At 42.8% G+C, this 20,539-nt stretch overlaps 1 protein-coding gene across 1 annotated transcript in view; it reads right to left on the bottom strand.

Annotated features, from left to right (window-relative positions):
* Positions 1-2,679: 2,679 nt before the first annotated feature.
* The window catches only part of F8 (coagulation factor VIII), a 595,138-nt gene continuing 577,278 nt past the window's right edge, over positions 2,680-20,539 (bottom strand). Inside the window, exon 26 of the mRNA XM_063432427.1 lies at positions 2,680-2,840. Coding sequence (XP_063288497.1) covers positions 2,694-2,840 — 147 coding nt within the window. The 3' untranslated portion in view covers positions 2,680-2,693. The remainder of the gene's footprint in view (positions 2,841-20,539) is intronic.

The raw sequence follows: 20,539 nt of genomic DNA, 5'->3' as shown, positions 1-20,539 counted from the left end.
TTATACAAATCCATTGTGCCCAAATACAGCTCTTAACCCCTTAAGGACACACGACATGTGTGACATGTCATGATTCCCTTTTATTCCAGAAGTTTGGTCCTTAAGGGGTTAAAGGGTTAATACACCCCAGAGCCATAGTCGTAGGGCAGGAGGCTAGCAACCAGGCTTCTTCAGTGCACAGTGGCGAGGTTGGTTCCGCCACATGCACCATACAGCATTTATATGGGATGTTCAGCCCCTTAACGTTCATCAACCAATTTAATGAGAGTCATAAAAACAGGTGGGAAAAAAAAAAGAAAAGAAGAAATTTACTTTTTGATTTTCTAAATTTGTGTTTTGTGTTTTTATTTTTAAAAAAATCTATTTCTATTTGTTTGTGTTTGTCATGGTAGTTCCCTGGCTAATCTGAATTCCATTGTTGTCTTAAGATGGTAATTGGAGAGTGCGGAGTAGAGTACAGGGATGTCTAAAAAGAGAACCTCCATTACTCGCCCTTGCCTCCCTACAAGTAACACTATACCTATGGATATGCACACACAAGAGAAATACAGTAAGCAAAATGTATGCCTTATGTAGCAATATTTTTTATTTTCTGCTCAGAGAAGAAATTAGAAATGGAAAAAATAAACTTAAAAGGAAAACCACAACTATGTACAACTCTGTGAACCAGCAAAATTTTATTCAGGCTGTGTGTGTGTGGGAGGGTGAGCTGTCTAGAATAAAAGCATGACGCAGAATTCAGAATTTTACTGGCATAAATCTTAGAGCCCTTATACCTAGAGTAGAAAAGAACCAAGTAATAATTAAAAGTGTGCAGGGAAACTGCCCCATCATAATCAACATTACAAGTGTATATAGTGATAAACACACTGGCTCAATAAGACAAACCCTTATACAAACTGGATGGGATGTTTCTCAGCAAGTAAAAAATAATTATTTGAGAAGGTCCCCAGCAGTGAAGTGGTGCCCCAGCAGGTCTGTACTTCCATCTCACTTGCCCATGGACACTCTCTGACAATCTTCGGCTATTTGCATCAAAAATTGTGTTTATACAGAGAGAGAGAAAGAGTAAACTGAATAACTATAGCCACTATTCATAAAATATACTACATAAGATAGTTAAGAAGCATAGAGATAACCTCTTGAGATAACCCACTAGAACAAGAATAGGAAATCTCAAAGGGTAACGAAAACAACAAAACCCTCGAAACTGGTTGTGAGACCAGGAGCTGACATAATGTATTTGGATCTGTGTAAACCAATAGTACGAGGTATAAAAATAATAATTTTAAAGTTCAAAATTAAACATAAAATGTCATATCAGTCCTAAATAGAGTCCAACAAAAACACAATAAAGAGTGATTGGAAATCCCAAGTTATCTGAGTTAGTTTAACTTGCGGGGACCAGACTTGGAAGTTGCTGAAACATAAACTGTTGCAGTGTGTGCACTATGCTACAAAGTCAAAAGATACTGAAGCAAAATGAAGAGCACAACTTGCTATGTGTTATATTTCCTCTGGGAAGATAGAAAAATAGTAGGTGCCTAAGAATCCCAACTATTTATTTACTATTAGCCATATATTAGGTAGTGATTTTTTTTTTCTTTAAATCAGCCTAGATTTAAATATGTGTGGAAAGAAAAATACAGAAAAACATACTTCCAGGCTAATCATGGCAGCGTCACTTATGGGTAGCTCCACCTCCAGTTGGATCAGGACAGTAAACAAGTAACCAAACCTAGGCATTCAAGGTCCTTCCATAACTCCTTTTCCTGTCCTCAGTCAGACAACAGGATATTTTATTTCTGATTTAATTTTTTATTTTTGGCCAACTTTCATGACTACCATAGGTATACCAGAAGAAGTTCAGCCTCCCTTCATCTGAGGAACTCCGTAATCTGCCTGCATGGGCAAGACACATTTTTGGGTTCAGTTTATATACTGTCCCACATGGAAAAGTTAAGAAAATGTATTCCCAACAAGGAAATCCAACCACAAAATATGGTACGGGCAAGCATAAAGCTTTAGTTGGTTTATCTGTAAAATTTCCCCTTTATGTTTCATTATGTGAATTTGCTAGAACATGTATTGCAGGGCTTAGTTATCCTTAACAATCCACTTTTGTATGGCTCACCAGTTATTACATCCATGTCAGGCTTCGGAGAAACATCTTACATTATTTTGCTTATTTTCTAAGGCTGCTGAGTAGTTTGTTGTACTGGCCTTTGTTGTGGTATGATGTTCTGAGCTGCTTCTCTGTTCTCGTCCTGGATGAGGGGTTTGCAAACTTTGGATCTTGTACAGCGCTACGGAATTTGTTGGCGCTATATAAATAATATAATAATAATAATAATAATAATAAAATAATAATTATGTAATTTTTTTGTATCTCTTACTATTTATTTCTACAGAGCCACCTACTTTATATCAGCTGCTGGTCTAACAATCAGTTTCACTGGTTCTGTTATTTTTATTATGTAGGTAAGACTGTTTATATAAGACAGGTGGATAATAGATTTGATGAATTAGACTAAACAGACAGATGGCTATGTGATAGCTGGATAATTTGTAGACAGAAAGTTAGATACAAAAATAGGCAAGTAGATGTTACCGAACTTAACAAATATTATCAAGTTTATTTAACTTTATTATACATAGCATATGTATGGAATACCAAGAGAACACAAACAAAATCAAGATATTTTGCAACCTAGAACTTCCATTCTTAGAGCAATACCACCCTTCCAGTTTTCAGGATGCAGTCTCAGGAAACGTGTAACAATAGCAGGAGTCACTAAGACCCAAAAAGGTGTGTCAGAGTCTTCATTACCATCAAAAACCTAGAAATAAAAAAAAAAAAGAATATTTAAAAAACTTTTATAAATGTACTATTTGACCAGCTGCCCAAACATGTTGTCAAATTTGGAAATGTAGAAAAAGCAATACAGCTTTTTTTGGTAAACAATGGATATTTATACACAATAACAATCCATCAAATGTTGACCTCTCTTGCTCTAATATTGCATTATTTGACAGTTCAGATCTCACCTTTAGATTGTTTTTTTTTCCTGGCATAAGTACAATGTAATCCTATTTAATGGCCACTTTGTAATTGTTCTTAATAACTTGGTTCCCCAGTGGAGAGAGAGAGCCGATGCATGCTTAAACTCCTTCACTGTGTTAACCTCTACCACTTCGGCAGCAAGGCTATTCCATGCATCCACAAGTTTTATCCTGCAATCCATGTTTAGTGGCCCTTCTCTGACAAGCCTAATGCAATTTTCTGTTGCCTTCAGCAGTTTAGAATATTTGTGCTCCTGCCACAAGCAGCTATTTTGGTTTTACAGTTCACATCAGGAAGATTAAAGTCACCCGTGATGATAACTTCCCCCTTCAATGTCATTTTAGTTATTTCCTCAACTAGTAGCTTATCTAACTCTTCTTCTATTTGTCCTGGAGGCCTATAAATCACATCTACACAGGTTACTGTGTGATTACCAAATTCTACGTAACCCAAATGGACTCTCTTTGCCTCACTAACTTTTATTAGTCTAGATTGTATGCTATCCTTCACATACAGATCCACCCTTCCCTCTTTCTTGCCTTCCCTTTCTTTTCTATATAAACAATCCACCAACAACAACTGCTTTCTCTCAGGCCTCACCATGGTCTCCAAGCCTGTCTCCATAATACCACTACACTCAGTAATTCAGAACAGGTTATAGCTGGTGCTAAGGAAGAAAGTGGGGTGCTGCTGATTCACCCAAGTAGATTGTCTTACTATATCTTACTATATCCTTAAAAGTGGAAACACAGTAAAACCAAAGAAAGTGATAAGTGCACACAAAAATAATAAACTACCTTATATACAAAATTCCTCTTATATTAAAGTAAAATATATAGTAACAGTTTTTAGAGTCCATTAAAGTTGGCCATAGACTTATAGAGCATATATGTCTCCTTCTAGACACAAGGTGATTTCCTCCACTGGTTAGGATCCCAAAAAGTGCAAAATTGCTGGAATCAAGAACTCCAAGAAGAGGTATATAAGTTCAAATAATGTATTACCTTAGTATATTAGAACAAAATCTAAAAACAAATGCATAACGTGTTTCAACCCCAAACTGGGTCTTCCTCAGGTGCTGATAAATGTCACACTGACATGAGTGTATATATCTATATGTATTAAGGCAATTTTGCCTGGATTTGTGGGAGGTGCTGGTTTGCTACCCCTAGCCTACTTAAGGCACTCCCCTTACCTTGCTCCTTACCGTTCGAGGTCAGCGTTGAATTACCCTCCCACCACACTTTAACATTTATTTATTTCTATCTTTCTTTTCCTAGGTAGGCCCTCTTCTTTCTCAGGCCTACCTCATCGTCGGTTCTGGCACACCACAACCGACTTGCTCTTTTTATTATCCTACATTTATTTATGGTATTTCACACTGTACTATCATAAGCACTTAACACAAATATATATATACACTGCGTGCAGAATTATTAGGCAAATGAGTATTTTGACCACATCATCCTCTTTATGCATGTTGTCTTACTCCAAGCTGTATAGGCTCGAAAGCCTATACCAATTAAGCATATTAGGTGATGTGCATCTCTGTAATGAGAAGGGGTGTGGTCTAATGACATCAACACCCTATATCAGGTGTGCATAATTATTAGGCAACCTCCTTTCCAAAATGGGTCAAAAGAAGGACTTGACAGGCTCAGAAAAGTTAAAAATAGTGAGATATCTTGCAGAGGGATGCAGCACTCTTAAAATTGCAAAGCTTCTGAAGCATGATCATTGAACAATCAAGCGTTTCATTCAAAATAGTCAACAGGGTTGCAAGAAGCGTGTGGAGAAACCAAGGCGCAAAATAACTGCCCATGAACTGAGAAAAGTCAAGCGTGCAGCTGCCAAGATGCCACTTGCCACCAGTCTGGCCATATTTCAGAGCTGCAACATCACTGGAGTGCCCGAAAGCACAAGGTGTGCAATACTCAGAGACATGGCCAAGGTAAGAAAGGCTGAAAGACGACCACCACTGAACAAGACACACAAGCTGAAACGTCAAGACTGGGCCAAGAAATATCTCAAGACTGATTTTTCTAAGGTTTTATGGACTGATGAAATGAGAGTGAGTCTTGATGGGCCAGATGGATGGATTGGTAAAGGGCAGAGAGCTCCAGTCTGACTCAGACGCCAGCAAGGTGGAGGTGGAGTACTGGTTTGGGCTAGTATCATCAAAGATGAGCTTGTGGGGCCTTTTCGGGTTGAGGATGGAGTCAAGCTCAACTCCCAGTTTCTGGAAGACACCTTCTTCAAGCAGTGGTACAGGAAGAAGTCCTCATCCTTCAAGAAAAACATGATTTTCATGCAGGACAATGCTCATTCACACGCGTCCAAGTACTCCACAGCGTGGCTGGCAAGAAAGGGTATAAAAGAAGAAAATCTAATGACATGGCCTCCTTGTTCACCTGATCTGAACCCCATTGAGAACCTGTGGTCCATCATCAAATGTGAGATTTACAAGGAGGGAAAACAGTACACCTCTCTGAACAGTGTCTGGGAGGCTGTGGTTGCTGCTGCACGCAATGTTGATGGTGAACAGATCAAAACACTGACAGAATCCATGGATGGCAGGCTTTTGAGTGTCCTTGCAAAGAAAGGTGGCTATATTGGTCACTGATTTGTTTTTGTTATGTTTTTGAATGTCAGAAATGTATATTTGTGAATGTTGAGATGTTATATTGGTTTCACTGGTAAAAATAAATAATTGAAATGGGTATATATTTGTTTTTTGTTAAGTTGCCTAATAATTATGCACAGTAATAGTCACCTGCACACACAGATATCCCCCTAAAATAGCTATAACTAAAAACAAACTAAAAACTACTTCCAAAAATATTCAGCTTTGATATTAATGAGTTTTTTGGGTTCATTGAGAACATGGTTGTTGTTCAATAATAAAATTAATCCTCAAAAATACAACTTGCCTAATAATTCTGCACTCCCTGTATATATATATATATATATACACACATACACACACATATATACACACACACACACACACACACAACCATTATAGTTAATTTATCATAAATGTAAAAAAGAAGAAACTCCCATTACCAAATATGGTCCGAACCCGAAACGCATTGTGCCACTTCCAATATGGCAAAGTTTCCGGTTTGGAAACATACTTCCTGTATACCCACCATATTGGTAACCTTTTACCTAAAATACAATAGAAAATACATCTGCAGATAAAACAAACTCATGGTTTTTTACGTTATTTACATTTACGTTCCCCCCTTTTTTACGTTTCATTCGCCATTCAAAGCTTCCCCAGGGTAAGAATTACTGCTCGCTGCCTCCCTGCATGGACAACGTCCTGACTGTCTGGTCTGCAGTCAGATCTCATGTAGGATCTCTATCAAGACTGTCTGGACAAGAATTTGATACTTGAGGCTGAATATCTCATGGGACGAGACAATCATGTAGCGGACAATTTATCCCGACACTGGAGAGGCACTAACGATTGGCTACTTCACCCTCCGGTGTTTCAAGTACTGGACTCGCTCCGAGTCCCCCTTCACTCAGATCTGATTGCATCCAGGGTGAACCGTCAAACAGATTGGTTCTTCATGTGGCCTCTGGACCCATCAGCGAGTTGGTGGCCATGTTTTCGAAGACTGGCCTCCCTTGGGGGCGTATGCGTTCCCCCCTTTTCTTTTTCTACGGATTACTTCGGACATTGCATCAGACCATACTCCTGGGAGTGTCATTTCTCCTGGTCACACCACTTTGAAGGAGTCAACCATGGTTCCCTCTCTTGCTGGAGAGGAGAAGCTCTCTAAAGCTGTTTCTGCACCTTCGCTCGCTCGTTGGATTTGGTGGTTTCTTTTATCAACTGGCATTGCGAGTTCCTTTGGGACACATTTAGTGCAGGGCGCTGCAGCTTCAGCAGCTCTAGAAGCCGGTGGGTCCCTTCTGGATTTTTCTCTGCACCACTGATTGGTCTGGGAAATCGACTTTCTGTTTCTTTTATTTCCGTCCTCGATCTCATGTTTCTTTTGTTTTTATGTTTGGGCATTAAAATTGCAAATATGAAGCCCCCTGTCTTGGCATAAAATTAGGAATTATTCTAGCCTCAACGAGGGAATAATAATATTAAAGACAGGAGGTGACTATTTCCCCCCTTTTTTACGTTTCCCTCCCTGGATTTTTTTAAAAAAATCTATTATGATTAATTGGGGATATTGTTATGTTTTGGTGCATGCATGGTCTTGTATAATAAAGATTATTTCTATTATACAGTGGTGATTGTCCGTGTGCGTTTTATTCATCATGTACTATGCAAGTAATATTGTATGGATATGACATCTTGCTTTGACAGTTTATTTTCACAATGTTTTTTGTTTTTTTTCTTGCAGTGTAATCTGTTTTTCCTCTGGTTTTGAGTATTGTTTCTCTGGAAGTGCCTGCTACAAGGTGGATTTGTTGGTTTTCCTTGCTCTCCTGCTCGACCTCATCAAAGAAAGAGGAAGTGGGAGGGTCTGCCTAAGTGGTTTTATACTGCTGTTATTTTGTTCTCATTGGTTGTTTTGAAAAATTCAGTTAACTATTTCTTTGCTGCTGGAGGTTTCAGAAAATAAGTTAAAGCAAATATTCGCCTCCTGTCTTTAATAAAATTTAGATTATTCCCTCACCGAGGCTAGAATAATCCCTAATTTTCAAAGGCCTCAGCTTTTCGATCAGGAGATAAACAGATCCTTTTAAGACAATTTTGAGTATGGTTTTCGTTATTTCCTTATATTTTTAAAGGATCACTATGGGGTCAGTAACACAAACATGTATTCCTGACTCTATAGTGTTAACACCACCATCTAGTCACCCTGGGCCACTCATGCCACCATAAATATAGCAACATCTTACTGTATTCAAGCCTGAAGCTGTAACTCTGCACAATGTTTGCCTAAAAAAAAACAAGCTGTATGCTGACATCATCAGAAGTAGTAGCCTTATCCAATCACAGTGCTTCCACATCAGATTGGCTGAGACTGACTGTTACGACACTCACCGCCAGGTAGATGAAGCCGCCGTTTAGTAAATAATCCCCTTCTCCAGAAATGCAGATTCAATCCAGCCGATCGTCAAACTCCCGAACGGAGCGTACGAACGCGGCAACTCCCGATCAGCAATTCAGTCGAACTCCTTCCACAGCTAGAAATAACGAAAGTACTGTCCCAATAATAAATCCCTCCACAAACGAGACCAAGCTCCGTCTTGGAGGTCAAACAGGAATGTGTTTAATGGGGGCTACCTGCCCGGTATTTATGCGGGTCTCCACAAGGTGGACACTCCCCTAGGGGACCTTGTGGAAGACTGTAAAATATATTGGACAGTAGCCAATCGCAGTGGCTTCAACATAAGCCCCCCCCCCCTTCTTACCCATAATTCCTTCTTCTCTATCCCGGAGATAATTAAAAAGAAACCTAATTATCTCCCAGGATAGAGACCATCGCCATTTTAAACTACAATAAGAAAAATACAATAAAATACATAACTGAAGAAATACCGAATGCATATGGTTCGTGTAATGCAGTGGTAGTCAACCTTTTTCTACCTACCGCCCACTAATGCATCTTTTTGGTTGAAAAAATGTCCTTACCGCCCACCAGTTTTCGCGCAAATGCAGAATATTTTTTAGAAAGGAGGGTGTTTTAAAAAAATAAATAAATGTACGTACATTTATCTTTTTATTTCTACTTAATGCATGTTTATAAGGTTTTAACTTTATAAAGTTTAATGAGAAAACAATAAAGTAAATTGAAATTACCTTTACTAGTGATTAATGAGATCCTTGAGGTTGATGCTGCGAGACTAAATATTTGATATCTGGTTCGATTTTTATAAGGAACAAACGAAGGTCTCTTTCAGTGATATTCAGACGACTTCTCTGTTTGCGCATAATATGATTTCTCATTTGTGCGTCAGCTCATCTCCTCTCCCTCCTCAATTCTCCTCCCCACCTTTTTTTGCCTTTTTTCTATTTTTTAACCTTCCTTGTAGCAATGCCCAGTCGGAACACTGAGCTAGGTAGCCCACTTACTATAGTCCACTATAACAGACAGGCACACATACAGATACACACACACACACACGACACACATACAGACACACACACACACAAGACACACATACAAAGACACACACACACACAGGCACACATACAGACACACACGACACATACATACACACACACGGCACATACATACACACACACACGACACACACATACACAAGAAACACATACATACACACAAGACACACATACATACACACACACAAGACACACATACAGACACACATACAAAGACACATACAGACACACATACACACACACATACATACACACACAAGACACACATACAGACACACACACACACAAGACACATACACACACACACGACATACATACACACACACATACAGACACAGACACATACATACAGACACACACAGACATGCACACACACAAGACACACATATATACAGACACACACACACACACACACACACACACACACACAGACAGACACACACAATATATACATACAAAGACACACACACATTATATTTAAGTCACCCTCCTGTTTCCTACCTTTTAGATGCAGGAGGGTGACTTTCCCTGGGGTCCAGTGGTGGCTCAGGTGGATGGGAGTCAGAGTTCCCACTCTGACTCCCCGGTCTTCCTCCCGCGCGGCTCTCAGTGTTAGCTGGGAGGAGTGACATGCAGTCACTTCCTCCCAGCTCTGTGATATCATCACAGGGGGCCCGGTTGCGCTGTTAAAGCGCCCAGCGCTGACCGGGCCCCCTCACGATCCACATCCATCGGGTGGCCCTGACAGCATGGGCCACCCGATGGACCCCTCCATATGCGGCCCCGGTGGTCTGCCGCGCGGGCCAGGGCCGCAAATGGTCACGGCGGTACCCAGTCGCAGGGGTACCGCCGGCTCGCACCCGCTCCCCCGATCGTCAAAACCTGGAAATCCCTACCGCCCACTTGGAATCCTAAAACGCCCACTAGTGGGCGGTAGGGACCAGGTTGACGACCCATGGTGTAATGTATCCCCAGATAGGATCCCCTGGATCTGAGTGCATATTTCTACCGAATAGCATAGGTATTGCACTTCAGCCAGGCCTAGATGGCACTTTTCCGGTTTCAATGTCAGGCCAGCGGCCCGAATTTTGTCCAGAACTACCCCTACATGCACTAGGTGTTCCTCCCAGGACCCACTGTAGATCGCAATGTCATCCAGGTATGCACAAGCAAATTCCTGTAATCCATCGAGGAGCCTATCCACCATACGCTGGAAGGTAGCCGGGGCATTCTTCATCCCAAATGGCATGACCTTAAATTGGTACAAGCCAAAGGGGGTGAAAAATGCCGACTTGGGGATAGCATCCTCGGCCAGGGGAATCTGCCAGTAGCCCTTACACAGGTCTATGGTGGTCAGATAGCGTCCCCTGGCAATGCGATCTAATAATTCGTCTACCTGGGTCCTTGAGGTAGGCGTCAGTGGTGGTCCGCTCGTTGAGCCGCCTGTAGTCCACACAGAACCGGGTGGTCCCATCTTTCTTAGGCACCAGGACTACAGGCGAAGCCCAAGGGCTATCGGAGTGTTCGATGACCCCAAGCTGGGTCATCTCCTGTATCTCCTTCTGCATTCCTTCTCGGACTGCTTCAGGGATACGGTAAGGGGCTGTCGCAGAGGGTTCTGTCCAGGGGTCTCTACCTTATGTACAGCTAGGGTAGTGTAGCCGGGCTCTTGGGAGAACGTTGCCTGCTTCTCCCACAGAAGCTGTCTTGCCTGTCCCTTCTCTGTGGGACACAACCTGTCCCCTAGCTGTACAAGGCTAGTAAGGTCAGTCTGGGATTCCCTCTCTAACAAATCGGGAAGGGGTAAGTTCTCTGGGTCATCTGCAGCCGGGGCACATACTGCAGCGACATACTCCGGTCTCTCCTGATACTCCTTTAGCATGTTCACATGAAAGGATCGCTGGATCCTTTCATCTGAATAGGTGGCTATAAGGTAGGTAGTATCACACACCTGAGCTAACACCTTATACGGGCCCTGCCAAGATGCTTGCATCTTGTTCGCCTTCACAGGTTTGAGCACTAACACTTTCTGCCCAACCTGGAAGACCCGCTGCCGGGCACCGCGATCGTACCATCTCCTCTGTCTCCCCTGGGCCACCTGGAGGTTCTCTCTTACCATCAGAGACAGTTTCTCCATGCGGTCCCGGAGTTCCAGGACATACGGTACTATGGGGGTCCCTTCTTGCTCTGTCTCCCCCTCCCAGTGGCCTCTAATGAGATCTAGGGGTCCGCAGACCCTTCTCCCATACAGCAACTCAAGGGGGAGAACCCAGTAGATTCCTGGGGCACCTCTCTGTAGGAAAACAACAGATGAGGCAGGAATCGCTCCCAGTCTCTGCAAGTGTCAGAAAAGGTCCTTAACATTTGTTTGAGGGTGCCATTAAATCGACAGTTAGTCTGTGGATGGTAAGGTGAGCTAAGCAGCGGTTTAATGGCGCACACCTTCCACAGTTGCTGGGTAGTGATGTACCGAACTGTCCGCCGGCGAACAGTTCCCGGCGAACTTAGCGTGTTCGTGTTCGCCGCCGCGGGCGAACACATGGGCGGTTCGATCCGCCCCCTATTCGTCATCATTGGGCAAACTTTGACCCTGTGCCTCTCGGTCAGCAGACACATTCCAGCCAATCAGCAGCACTCCCTCCCTTCCACACCCTCCAACCTCCCTCCCAGCATCCATTTTCGATTCATTCTGAAGCTGCATGCTTAGTGAGAGGAGGGAAAGTTTAGCTGCTGCTGATTAGATAGGGAAATTGATAGCTAGGCTAGGGTATTCAGTGTCCACTACAATCCTGAAGGACTCATCTGATCTCTGCTGTAAGGACAGCACCCCAAAAAGCCCTTTTTAGGGCTATAACATCAGGCTGCTTTTTTTTTTTTTTCCCTGTGTAATGTAATTGCAGGTGCCTGCCTGCCAGCTTCTGTGTGAGGTTCACATTGGATACTGTGCCTACTTGCCCAGTGCCACCACTCATATCTGTTTTAACAATTGGTTAAGCTTTAGATTTAAAATAAATAATTTGTTTTCACATTAAATAGTATGCTTTACACAGCGTATAAGGGTGATGTCACAGCACAACGGGAATCTAACAGGGGAAGAGGTGAAAGTCATCCTCCCCCTCCCACGACCCCGCCATATCTGCCAAGTGACCCTATGTAGGGGTAACAGTCTCTATTCTGCTCTGTGTCAGTGTGTATCATGGTCTCTGAGGACGGGGAACAGTCTCTATTCTGCTCTGTGTCAGTGTGTATCAGGGGCTTTGAGGACAGGTGTCAATGTTAGGTGATTTCTGCCCTTTATGGATTAAAAGCAGACTCTGCATCAACTGTGTAATTTTCCATGGGAGTTTTGCCATGGATCCCCCTCCGGCATGCCACAGTCCAGGTGTTAGTCCCCTTGAAACAACTTTTCCATCACTTTTGTGGCCAGAAAGAGTCCCTGTTGGTTTTAAAATTCGCCTGCCCATTGAAGTCAATGGCGGTTCGCGCGGTTCGCCGATTCGCGAACATTTGCGGAAGTTCGCGTTCGCTGTTCGCGAACAGAAAATTTCGGGTTCGCGACAACACTATTGCTGGGTGAGCACAGCGGTAAATTGGGTTCCCTGGTCAGAGAGAATCTCCTTAGGGAACCCGACCCTGGTATAAATCCTAACCAGGGCATCAGCAACTGTCTCTGCCTCTATGTTAGACAGCGCTACTGCCTCTGGATAGCGAGTGGCATAGTCCACCACGGTGAGAATATATTTCTTACCGGATGGACTAGCCCTGGCCAGTGGACCCACTATGTCAACGGCTATGCGGGCAAAGGGCTCCCCAATGATAGGCATAGACATAAGCCTAGCTCTTGGGTGGTCCCCCCTTTCCTACCCGTTGACAAGTGTCACACGTACTACAATATATCCGCAAAGCTTGATTAAAGTTTAGCCAAAAGAAGTTCTGCATGATCCTATAGGCTGTGCAGCGGGACTCTAGATGTCCAGCTAACGGAACATCATGCCCTATCCGAAGAATCTCCTGCCGGTATTTTGCGGGCACCACCAGCTGTCGATTCCGCGGAGGGGCAACACTTTTCTGGGACGGTTTAGGGATCCTATATAACCTGTCCCCCACCCACTCATACCGCTCCCCATCTACTCCTTCCTCTCCAGTATCTGCCCTGTCTCTATACTTCTGGAGAGTCGGATCTGCCTGGGTTTCCGTCCCAAACTAATGAAGGTCTGCCCTAGGGTACAAGCTGGGGAATCGGGTCTTACCTGGGTCTCAGCAGCAGGTGGGCTGGTTCCAGCAGCATAGGTCTGAGCACGGGTAGTCACTGGGTTGGCATCAGCAGGTCCCATTGGAGCATAAGCGGAAACCAAAGGGGCCAGGTCATTCCCGAGCAAAACATCAGCAGGCAAGTCTTTCATAACCCCCACATTCACATGTCCAGAGCCCACTCCCCAATCCAAATGAACCCGGGCAACAGGTAGATGGAACACGGCGCCTCCTGCTACTCCTCACTGCCACAGTATTTCCAGTATGCTGGTGTTCTGAAACAAGGTTCTTTTGGAGCAGGGTCATAGTGGCTCCGGTGTCTCTCAAACCAGTGACCACTTTGCCATTTAGTTTAACGGTCTGCCTGTGTTGCTGACGGTTATCCTGCTGGGCTGCTTGTACTGGGTCCGCCTCGTGTAGTATACCCCAAAATTCCTCCTGCTCAAGACAGTAAGCGGAAGGCTGGGGTTGCTGCTGAATTCCGCCGGCTGGTCTTCTCCACGACTGAGCTTGGTTAGCATTGTTCAATGGACACTCCGGTCTCTTTTCCCCCAATTGTTTGCACCCATAGCACCGGATAGGCTGGGAGTAATCCCGGGAGTTGAATCGGGCTGGCTGAACATAGTTGTTCGCTGGTGGCATTGTGGGGGTGCGTTGCACTGGGGGGTAATACACAGTAGTGGTTGGAGGTGCTGCCGGTTTGTACTCCACTCGGGTAGGGACCTTGGTTGCTGTCTGGTCCAGCTTTCGTGCATCTGTGTACTCATCGGCCAGACGAGCAGCTTCGGGTAAGGTAGCGGGTTTGCGGTCCCTAACCTACTCTCTGACTCCTGCAGGTAACCGATCAAAGCAGTGCTCCAACAAAAACACTTGCAGCACCCCTTCCCCAGTTACCGCTTGGCACCCTGCCATCCAGTGGGCTGCTGTGCGGTGTACCCTACATGCCCACTCCACATAAGAATCGCCAGCCTGCTTGTTAGTGTCCCGGAATCGCCGCCGGTACGCCTCAGGGGTGACAGCGTATCTGGCTAAAAGGGCATCTTTTACTGCCCGGTAGCTTATAATTTCCTCCTCTGGGATGGCCCGAAATGCCTCACTGGCCCAGCCGGATAACTTCCCAGAGAAGATGGTGACCCATTCCTCTGCGGGTACCTGGTGTAAGGCACATTGCCTCTCAAAATCTGCCAGGAACTCGTCAATCTCTCCCTCTGTTTCAATAAAATTTCTAAATGCAGCAAAGGGTACCTTTCTCCGACCAATATTATGGGGTACTCTGCTGCTGCAGCTCTTCTTCCCTGGAGCGCCTGTTGTGCTGCTACTGCTGCTTGCACTTGAACCACAATATCTGCTGCAGGGTTGGGGCCAAAGTGTGCCAGCCTTATCTGGACTGCCCGGTTAAATTGTACCTCCTCGGGTGTTAATTCCAGTATGCCAGGCACATTAGCTCTCTCCATTCCCTGTGCTGCATCCATTTCCAATAATATGGAAATAATCTCTCTTTTCTTGAGATTACTCGCTGATCATCCTCTGCGTTCCAATATATCTTTAAGGGTAGCATGCCTTAATTCCTCATACTGCATTTCCAACCTGGGATGTGTAGCTGGCCTTCTGGGCGGTGGGATTCATCCCGTCGCTTGCCACCAATTGTTACGACACTCACCGCCAGGTAGATGAAGCCGCCGTTTAGTAAATAATCCCCTTCTCCAGAAATGCAGATTCAATCCAGCCAATCGTCAAACTCCCGAACGGAGCGTACGAACGCGGCAACTCCCAATCAGCAATTCAGTCGAACTCCTTCCACAGCTAGAAATAACGAAAGTACTGTCCCAATAATAAATCCCTCCACAAACAAGACCAAGATCCGTCTTGAAGGTCAAACAGGAATGTGTTTAATGGGGGCTACCTGCCCTGTATTTATGCGGGTCTCCACAAGGTGGACACTCCCCTAGGGGACCTTGTCGAACACTGTAAAATATATTGGACAGTAGCCAATCGCAGTGGCTTCAACATAAGCCCTCCCCATCTTACCCATAATTCCTTCTTCTCTATCCCGGAGATAATTAGAAAGAAACCTAATTATCTCCCAGGATAGAGACCATCGCCATTTTAAACTACAATAAGAAAAATACAATAAAATACATAACTGAAGAAATACCGAATGCATATGGTTCGTGTAACGTATCCCCAGATAGCCTGGATCTGAGTGCATATTTCTACCGAATAGCGCTCAGATCCGATGTACCTAGTTCAATCGCCATGGAGTCAAAATCTTTCACCAGTCCTTCGGTATACGAATGACTCCATGGGACGGCTATCTGGGTAAAGTCCATACGAAGGTTAGAAACTCCCGAACTGACCGGTGTTCGTACGCCTCGATGAAATAGAAGGCGGGCAGCGACTTCCAGAGGTGTTCGGTAGTTAAAGTGTCCGTTTTTAGTTCCATAGGATTTGCACCGGACACCGCTGATTCTCCTCGTGTCCAAAAATGGCCGCCGCCTCGTGGTCGGCATACGAACGACGACCACCCATACGAATGGAATGGAGAGGTGTCTGCGGTTAACCACAATGTTCTAATTGGGGCCAAGAGGTTAACCAGCAGCACACTCCTCTCCTGGATGGCCGTTTGTTCGGTAGTTTCAATTGGTATTCCAGCATCATACGAACAGGGGCATACGGACAGGAAATCCAGCGAAATTAAGGCAAACAGACGAACCAGCAATATAAGTCTACACAGATGGATCTGTCACACTGACAAAAAGGCAGATCAGGGGCAGAGCCAGCATGATTCAAACACAGCCCTGGCCAATCAGCATCTCCTGAATTGAATCAATGAATCTCTATGAGGAAAGTTCAGTGTCTGCATGCAGAGGGAGGAGATACTGAATGTTTAGATGCATTTTAGGCAGCCATGACCCAGGAAGGATCTCTAACAGCCATATGTGGAGTGGCCAGTGAAGTTATCACTAGGCTGTAATGTAAACACTGCATTTTCTCTGAAAAGACAGTGTTTACAGCAAAAAGCCTGAAGGCAATGATTCTACTCACTAGAACAAATTCAATAAGCTGTAGTTGTTCTGGTGACTATAGTGTCCCTTTATGTTTATTGGTCAAAAGTCTATCAGCCCTATTGGCTTTATAATACCATTTGGAATTTAGTTTCTCAAAGATATATTTGTTTTAATTACTTATTTATAATTGATTCTTTAAAAAAAAAAAATCAGTTTTTTACTAGCTGTAGTTGATTTTTAGAAAAATTCTCAATCCACCTGGCCATTTTTCTCCAGTTCTCTAAAGGTACTAGGTGCCAGGATATTTTTTAAATTCTTAGCCTGCCTTAAAATAACAGCGTTTTTGTGGGGATCAAGAAATGTGTCCTCCAACAATAAATGCCATACTAGCCTTTATTGTTGGAGGACAAATTTCTTGATCCCCCAATCCTTTTAATATCAGTGGTCTCTGTATTATACTGGGTTATAAATGAAAACTGGAATTTGTTTGTTTCTTTCTTATGATTTAACAACATATATTCTCTCTTTTTATCACCTATAAATGAAATATCCTTATGTAATACATCCTCATTATAGCCTTTTGAAATGAATGTGTCGTTTAAAACTTTAGCTTGTTGGTAATATACCTCTTTTTCTGTACAATCACGACTGATCCAGGTGAATTGGCTTCTAGGAACACCAGCTAGCTAACTACAATGATTACCACTGTTCATCTCAATGTACCAATTTGCATCTGTTGGTTTAATAAAGCTTTCATTTTAGTTTAGCGTTTTACTATATAAATCATGAGATCTAAAATATCTATATAAGTATGTCCAAAAGGTGTAAAAATCAAAGAAAAATTGTTCTATGAATGCATTCTTAAGGAGGATACATGAAAGGAGGCCACATAAATCCATCTTTCCATTTAATGGACTCCAATTCTTGCATAAGGTGTTTGGTGTCCTTTAAATATGACCTAGCAGAGTATGCATATTTCAGCAAAAATTAATCTATGAATTCGGACAAATTAGCTGTAAGAGAATATATCTATGCTGCATATTATGTGCCTTCCTGGTGGCCTTGTAATGGGCATATGAATTTTAGGAAGGTAATAATATAGTCAGAATTCTAGGAAATTTATTATACAACAAATATATTTTTTATCAATGACTGCCTCTATTTTCGTCTTCGACAGCAAATGATATAGCTCTTTATTTAATGTATCATTTGGAATTTCTTTTAATTTTAAATTCTGTCTGCCTCTTCTAAATAGCATTTAGTTGACATTACCACTATTCTACCTTCTTTGCCAGCACACTTTATTAATATTATTATTATATCCTTTCGTTTTTCTATATCCGTAATGTTTTCATCTTGTCTTTATTTATATATCCTTACAGCTAATTTGTCAGAATTCATAATCAGGCAAACACTTATACAAAGTATAATAAATCAAGCTCCAAAACAAAATGTGAATAATATGAATAGATACCACCAATATAATATCACAGATCTGAAAATAAACCCAGAAACTGCATATAGCGTACTGCAGTAAATATAGGGGAAAGGGGAGAGGGGAAGTGAGAGCACGCATGAGACATAGAAGTATGCAGGCGTGTCTCCCTAAATGGGGTAAAAATCTGCGTGACTGTGCTTCAATCCATAGTTGTAGGTCATGAAGAGAAGAGCCAATAGAGTGATACTATTAAAACAACACTTTTTTAAAGTGTCTTTTTAATAGTATCACTTCTACATCTTTATTAAAGTGTTGTTTTAATAGTATCACACTATTGGCTCACTATTACTTCCCTCTGACGAGCCAGGTTGGGCGAAACACGTGCATCAGGTGTCTTGGTACTATTGTCTCTATACCTTTTGTAGACAGCACAGACATACAGAAATGATTATTCTAGCGCACTAATTTTAATTCCCACCAATTTTACGAAGTGATCAAGCCGCAGTAGGGTGTTATGTAGCGTGCATTTTACTTAATATGGGGAATTGAGTTCAGTGCCCTCGAAGGCACGGGCGGAAAGTTAGTATTGAGGAATATGGCTACTTTAACCTGATAATAGGTATCTTAGCAAATTTAGACTAGGCCGCAATGCCAATTTTATTTTTAATATATATGCTTTCCACCCCTTCATTACTCTATTCCTTAGTACTGAGCATTTGATGATACCCTCCGGACCTTGCTTATTATAGATAGGTAGCTTATTTAGCACCTTTAAGGTAGTATTAGCATACAGATGTGTAGGCTGATATTAATATTATCGCTGGAGGTACTTTTATACACTATGAACTCCTAGCAGGGATAGTGGACAGAATCAATTTTGATATTAATAGAGTGGTGCCACCTAGTGTGGAAGATTTGAACTTGACCTTTATCTAATATTCGATCCACACTGACTGATGACCATATTATGAAAATAATATATTCTATCTACTTACTACATACCTGCAGTCACACACCACTTATGATGTACAGGAGCACTTTGAGCACATCGAGTGTGAGCATCTAGAGTTTTTTTGTTAGCTTTTTAACATATTGTAATACAATGTATTTATTTTCCTTTCTACATTTCTGTTCATACTCGACCATCTAGTCTGGATGTTAGCTGGCACCCTATAGGTTATTACTATATTTTATCTTTACGCTAGTTCCCCCTAAGGTACACTATCCTTTTTCTATTTATCTAGTTTCTCCCTTGGGTTACCCCCCTGTGGCTAGTGTACCCTTTAGATTTTTTTAGCTTCCTTTCTTTTTTCCAATCCAGTTATTGACCATCAATTAGGGTTGCAATCAGTTAAGAACAATCTAGATAAGGATTAGGCATGTGCAGTTCGTTTAGTCAATTCGGATGAATTTCAGGCAATTCGGACATTCGGATACTTCCGAATGTCCGAATAGCTGAATTACTGAAGTTCCGAAGTACAGAATAGCCGAAGTACTAATATACCCAGTGGAAGAATTAAGAATGTTACACTGTACACCAGTTTAAATAAAAAATATACAAACATAGCCAGGATTCAGCTGTAAGCATTTGCAACACTTACATTTTATATGAATGTGTTACTTGATTGTTGTAAGTTACTTAGCCAGTCAATGGATGGGAATGAATAAGTAGATAACTCCCTAATTCCCACGGTGTTAGGTAGCTATCTACCAAAAGGCTGAAAGCCCTAAATTGGTCTTTCAGCCAAATTTACTAATACTAAGCAAAGATTACTTAGTATTAGTAAATTCTGCCCCTACTCGCTATACCACGAGTAGGGCATGTCTGCTCACTGTTGAAAAAAAACAAAAAAACAAACATGTTCCCCTCCTGAGCCACGCGAGTGGGGGCTTCTAACCTGAAGGGGTGGGTGGGGGCCCTAAATTAGAATAAGGTGGGGAACCTATTGTCCTCCCCCCCAGCCCCACCCCTGTGCAGCGGGTGGGAGCTCTAAAGTAAAATAAGGGGGGGACCTATTGTCCTCACCCCTGTCCCCCACCCTTGAGCGGTGGGTGGGGGGCCCTAAATTAGAATAAGGGGGGGACCTATTGTCCTCCCCCTGACCCTCACCCCTGAGTGCTGAGTGGGGGCCCTAAATAAAAATGTTACCCACCCCAGGGGACTAGGGGTGTGGCGAAAGCAACTTTGCCACTGGTTTTTGGAGGGGCCTGTTTGCCAGCCTCCTACCCTATGACTATGGCCCCTGTGATAAACCTGCCTAAAATACTTTAAACAGGCTCTGTTCATGTGAGTTTTGTACTTTTGTACTTCAGAGAGACCGACCGTTAGCCCTGATTCTATGGAACTGTTTTGGGCATGCATGCTTGCGGTTGGTCAAAACTATGGCTTCCAGGAAATTCCTGAACCCCTGAACCGATCTGGGTGATTTTCAGATATGTTGTTCAACCAGATCACGGCTATCAGGGGATGTGATTGAAAGTAACCAATCAGAGCATTATGAGTCAAATTACACAGCGTGGGAAAATTCCAAATAACTTTCCCACGCTGTGTAAAATGACACAGAGCTCTTTGATTGGTTGGATTTCAAGCTAAGCAATCAGAGTGCTGTGACAAGTAAATGTAGAGACTTACCTGTCAGTCTCTTCACTTACCTGTCCGTGCACTCTGATTGGATGGC

Source organism: Pelobates fuscus, chromosome 9 (genome assembly GCF_036172605.1).
Source record: "Pelobates fuscus isolate aPelFus1 chromosome 9, aPelFus1.pri, whole genome shotgun sequence".
Classification (NCBI taxonomy): domain Eukaryota; kingdom Metazoa; phylum Chordata; class Amphibia; order Anura; family Pelobatidae; genus Pelobates; species Pelobates fuscus.
The sequence above is the reverse complement of the archived record's forward strand: the minus strand, read 5'-3'. Positions and strand labels throughout refer to the sequence as shown.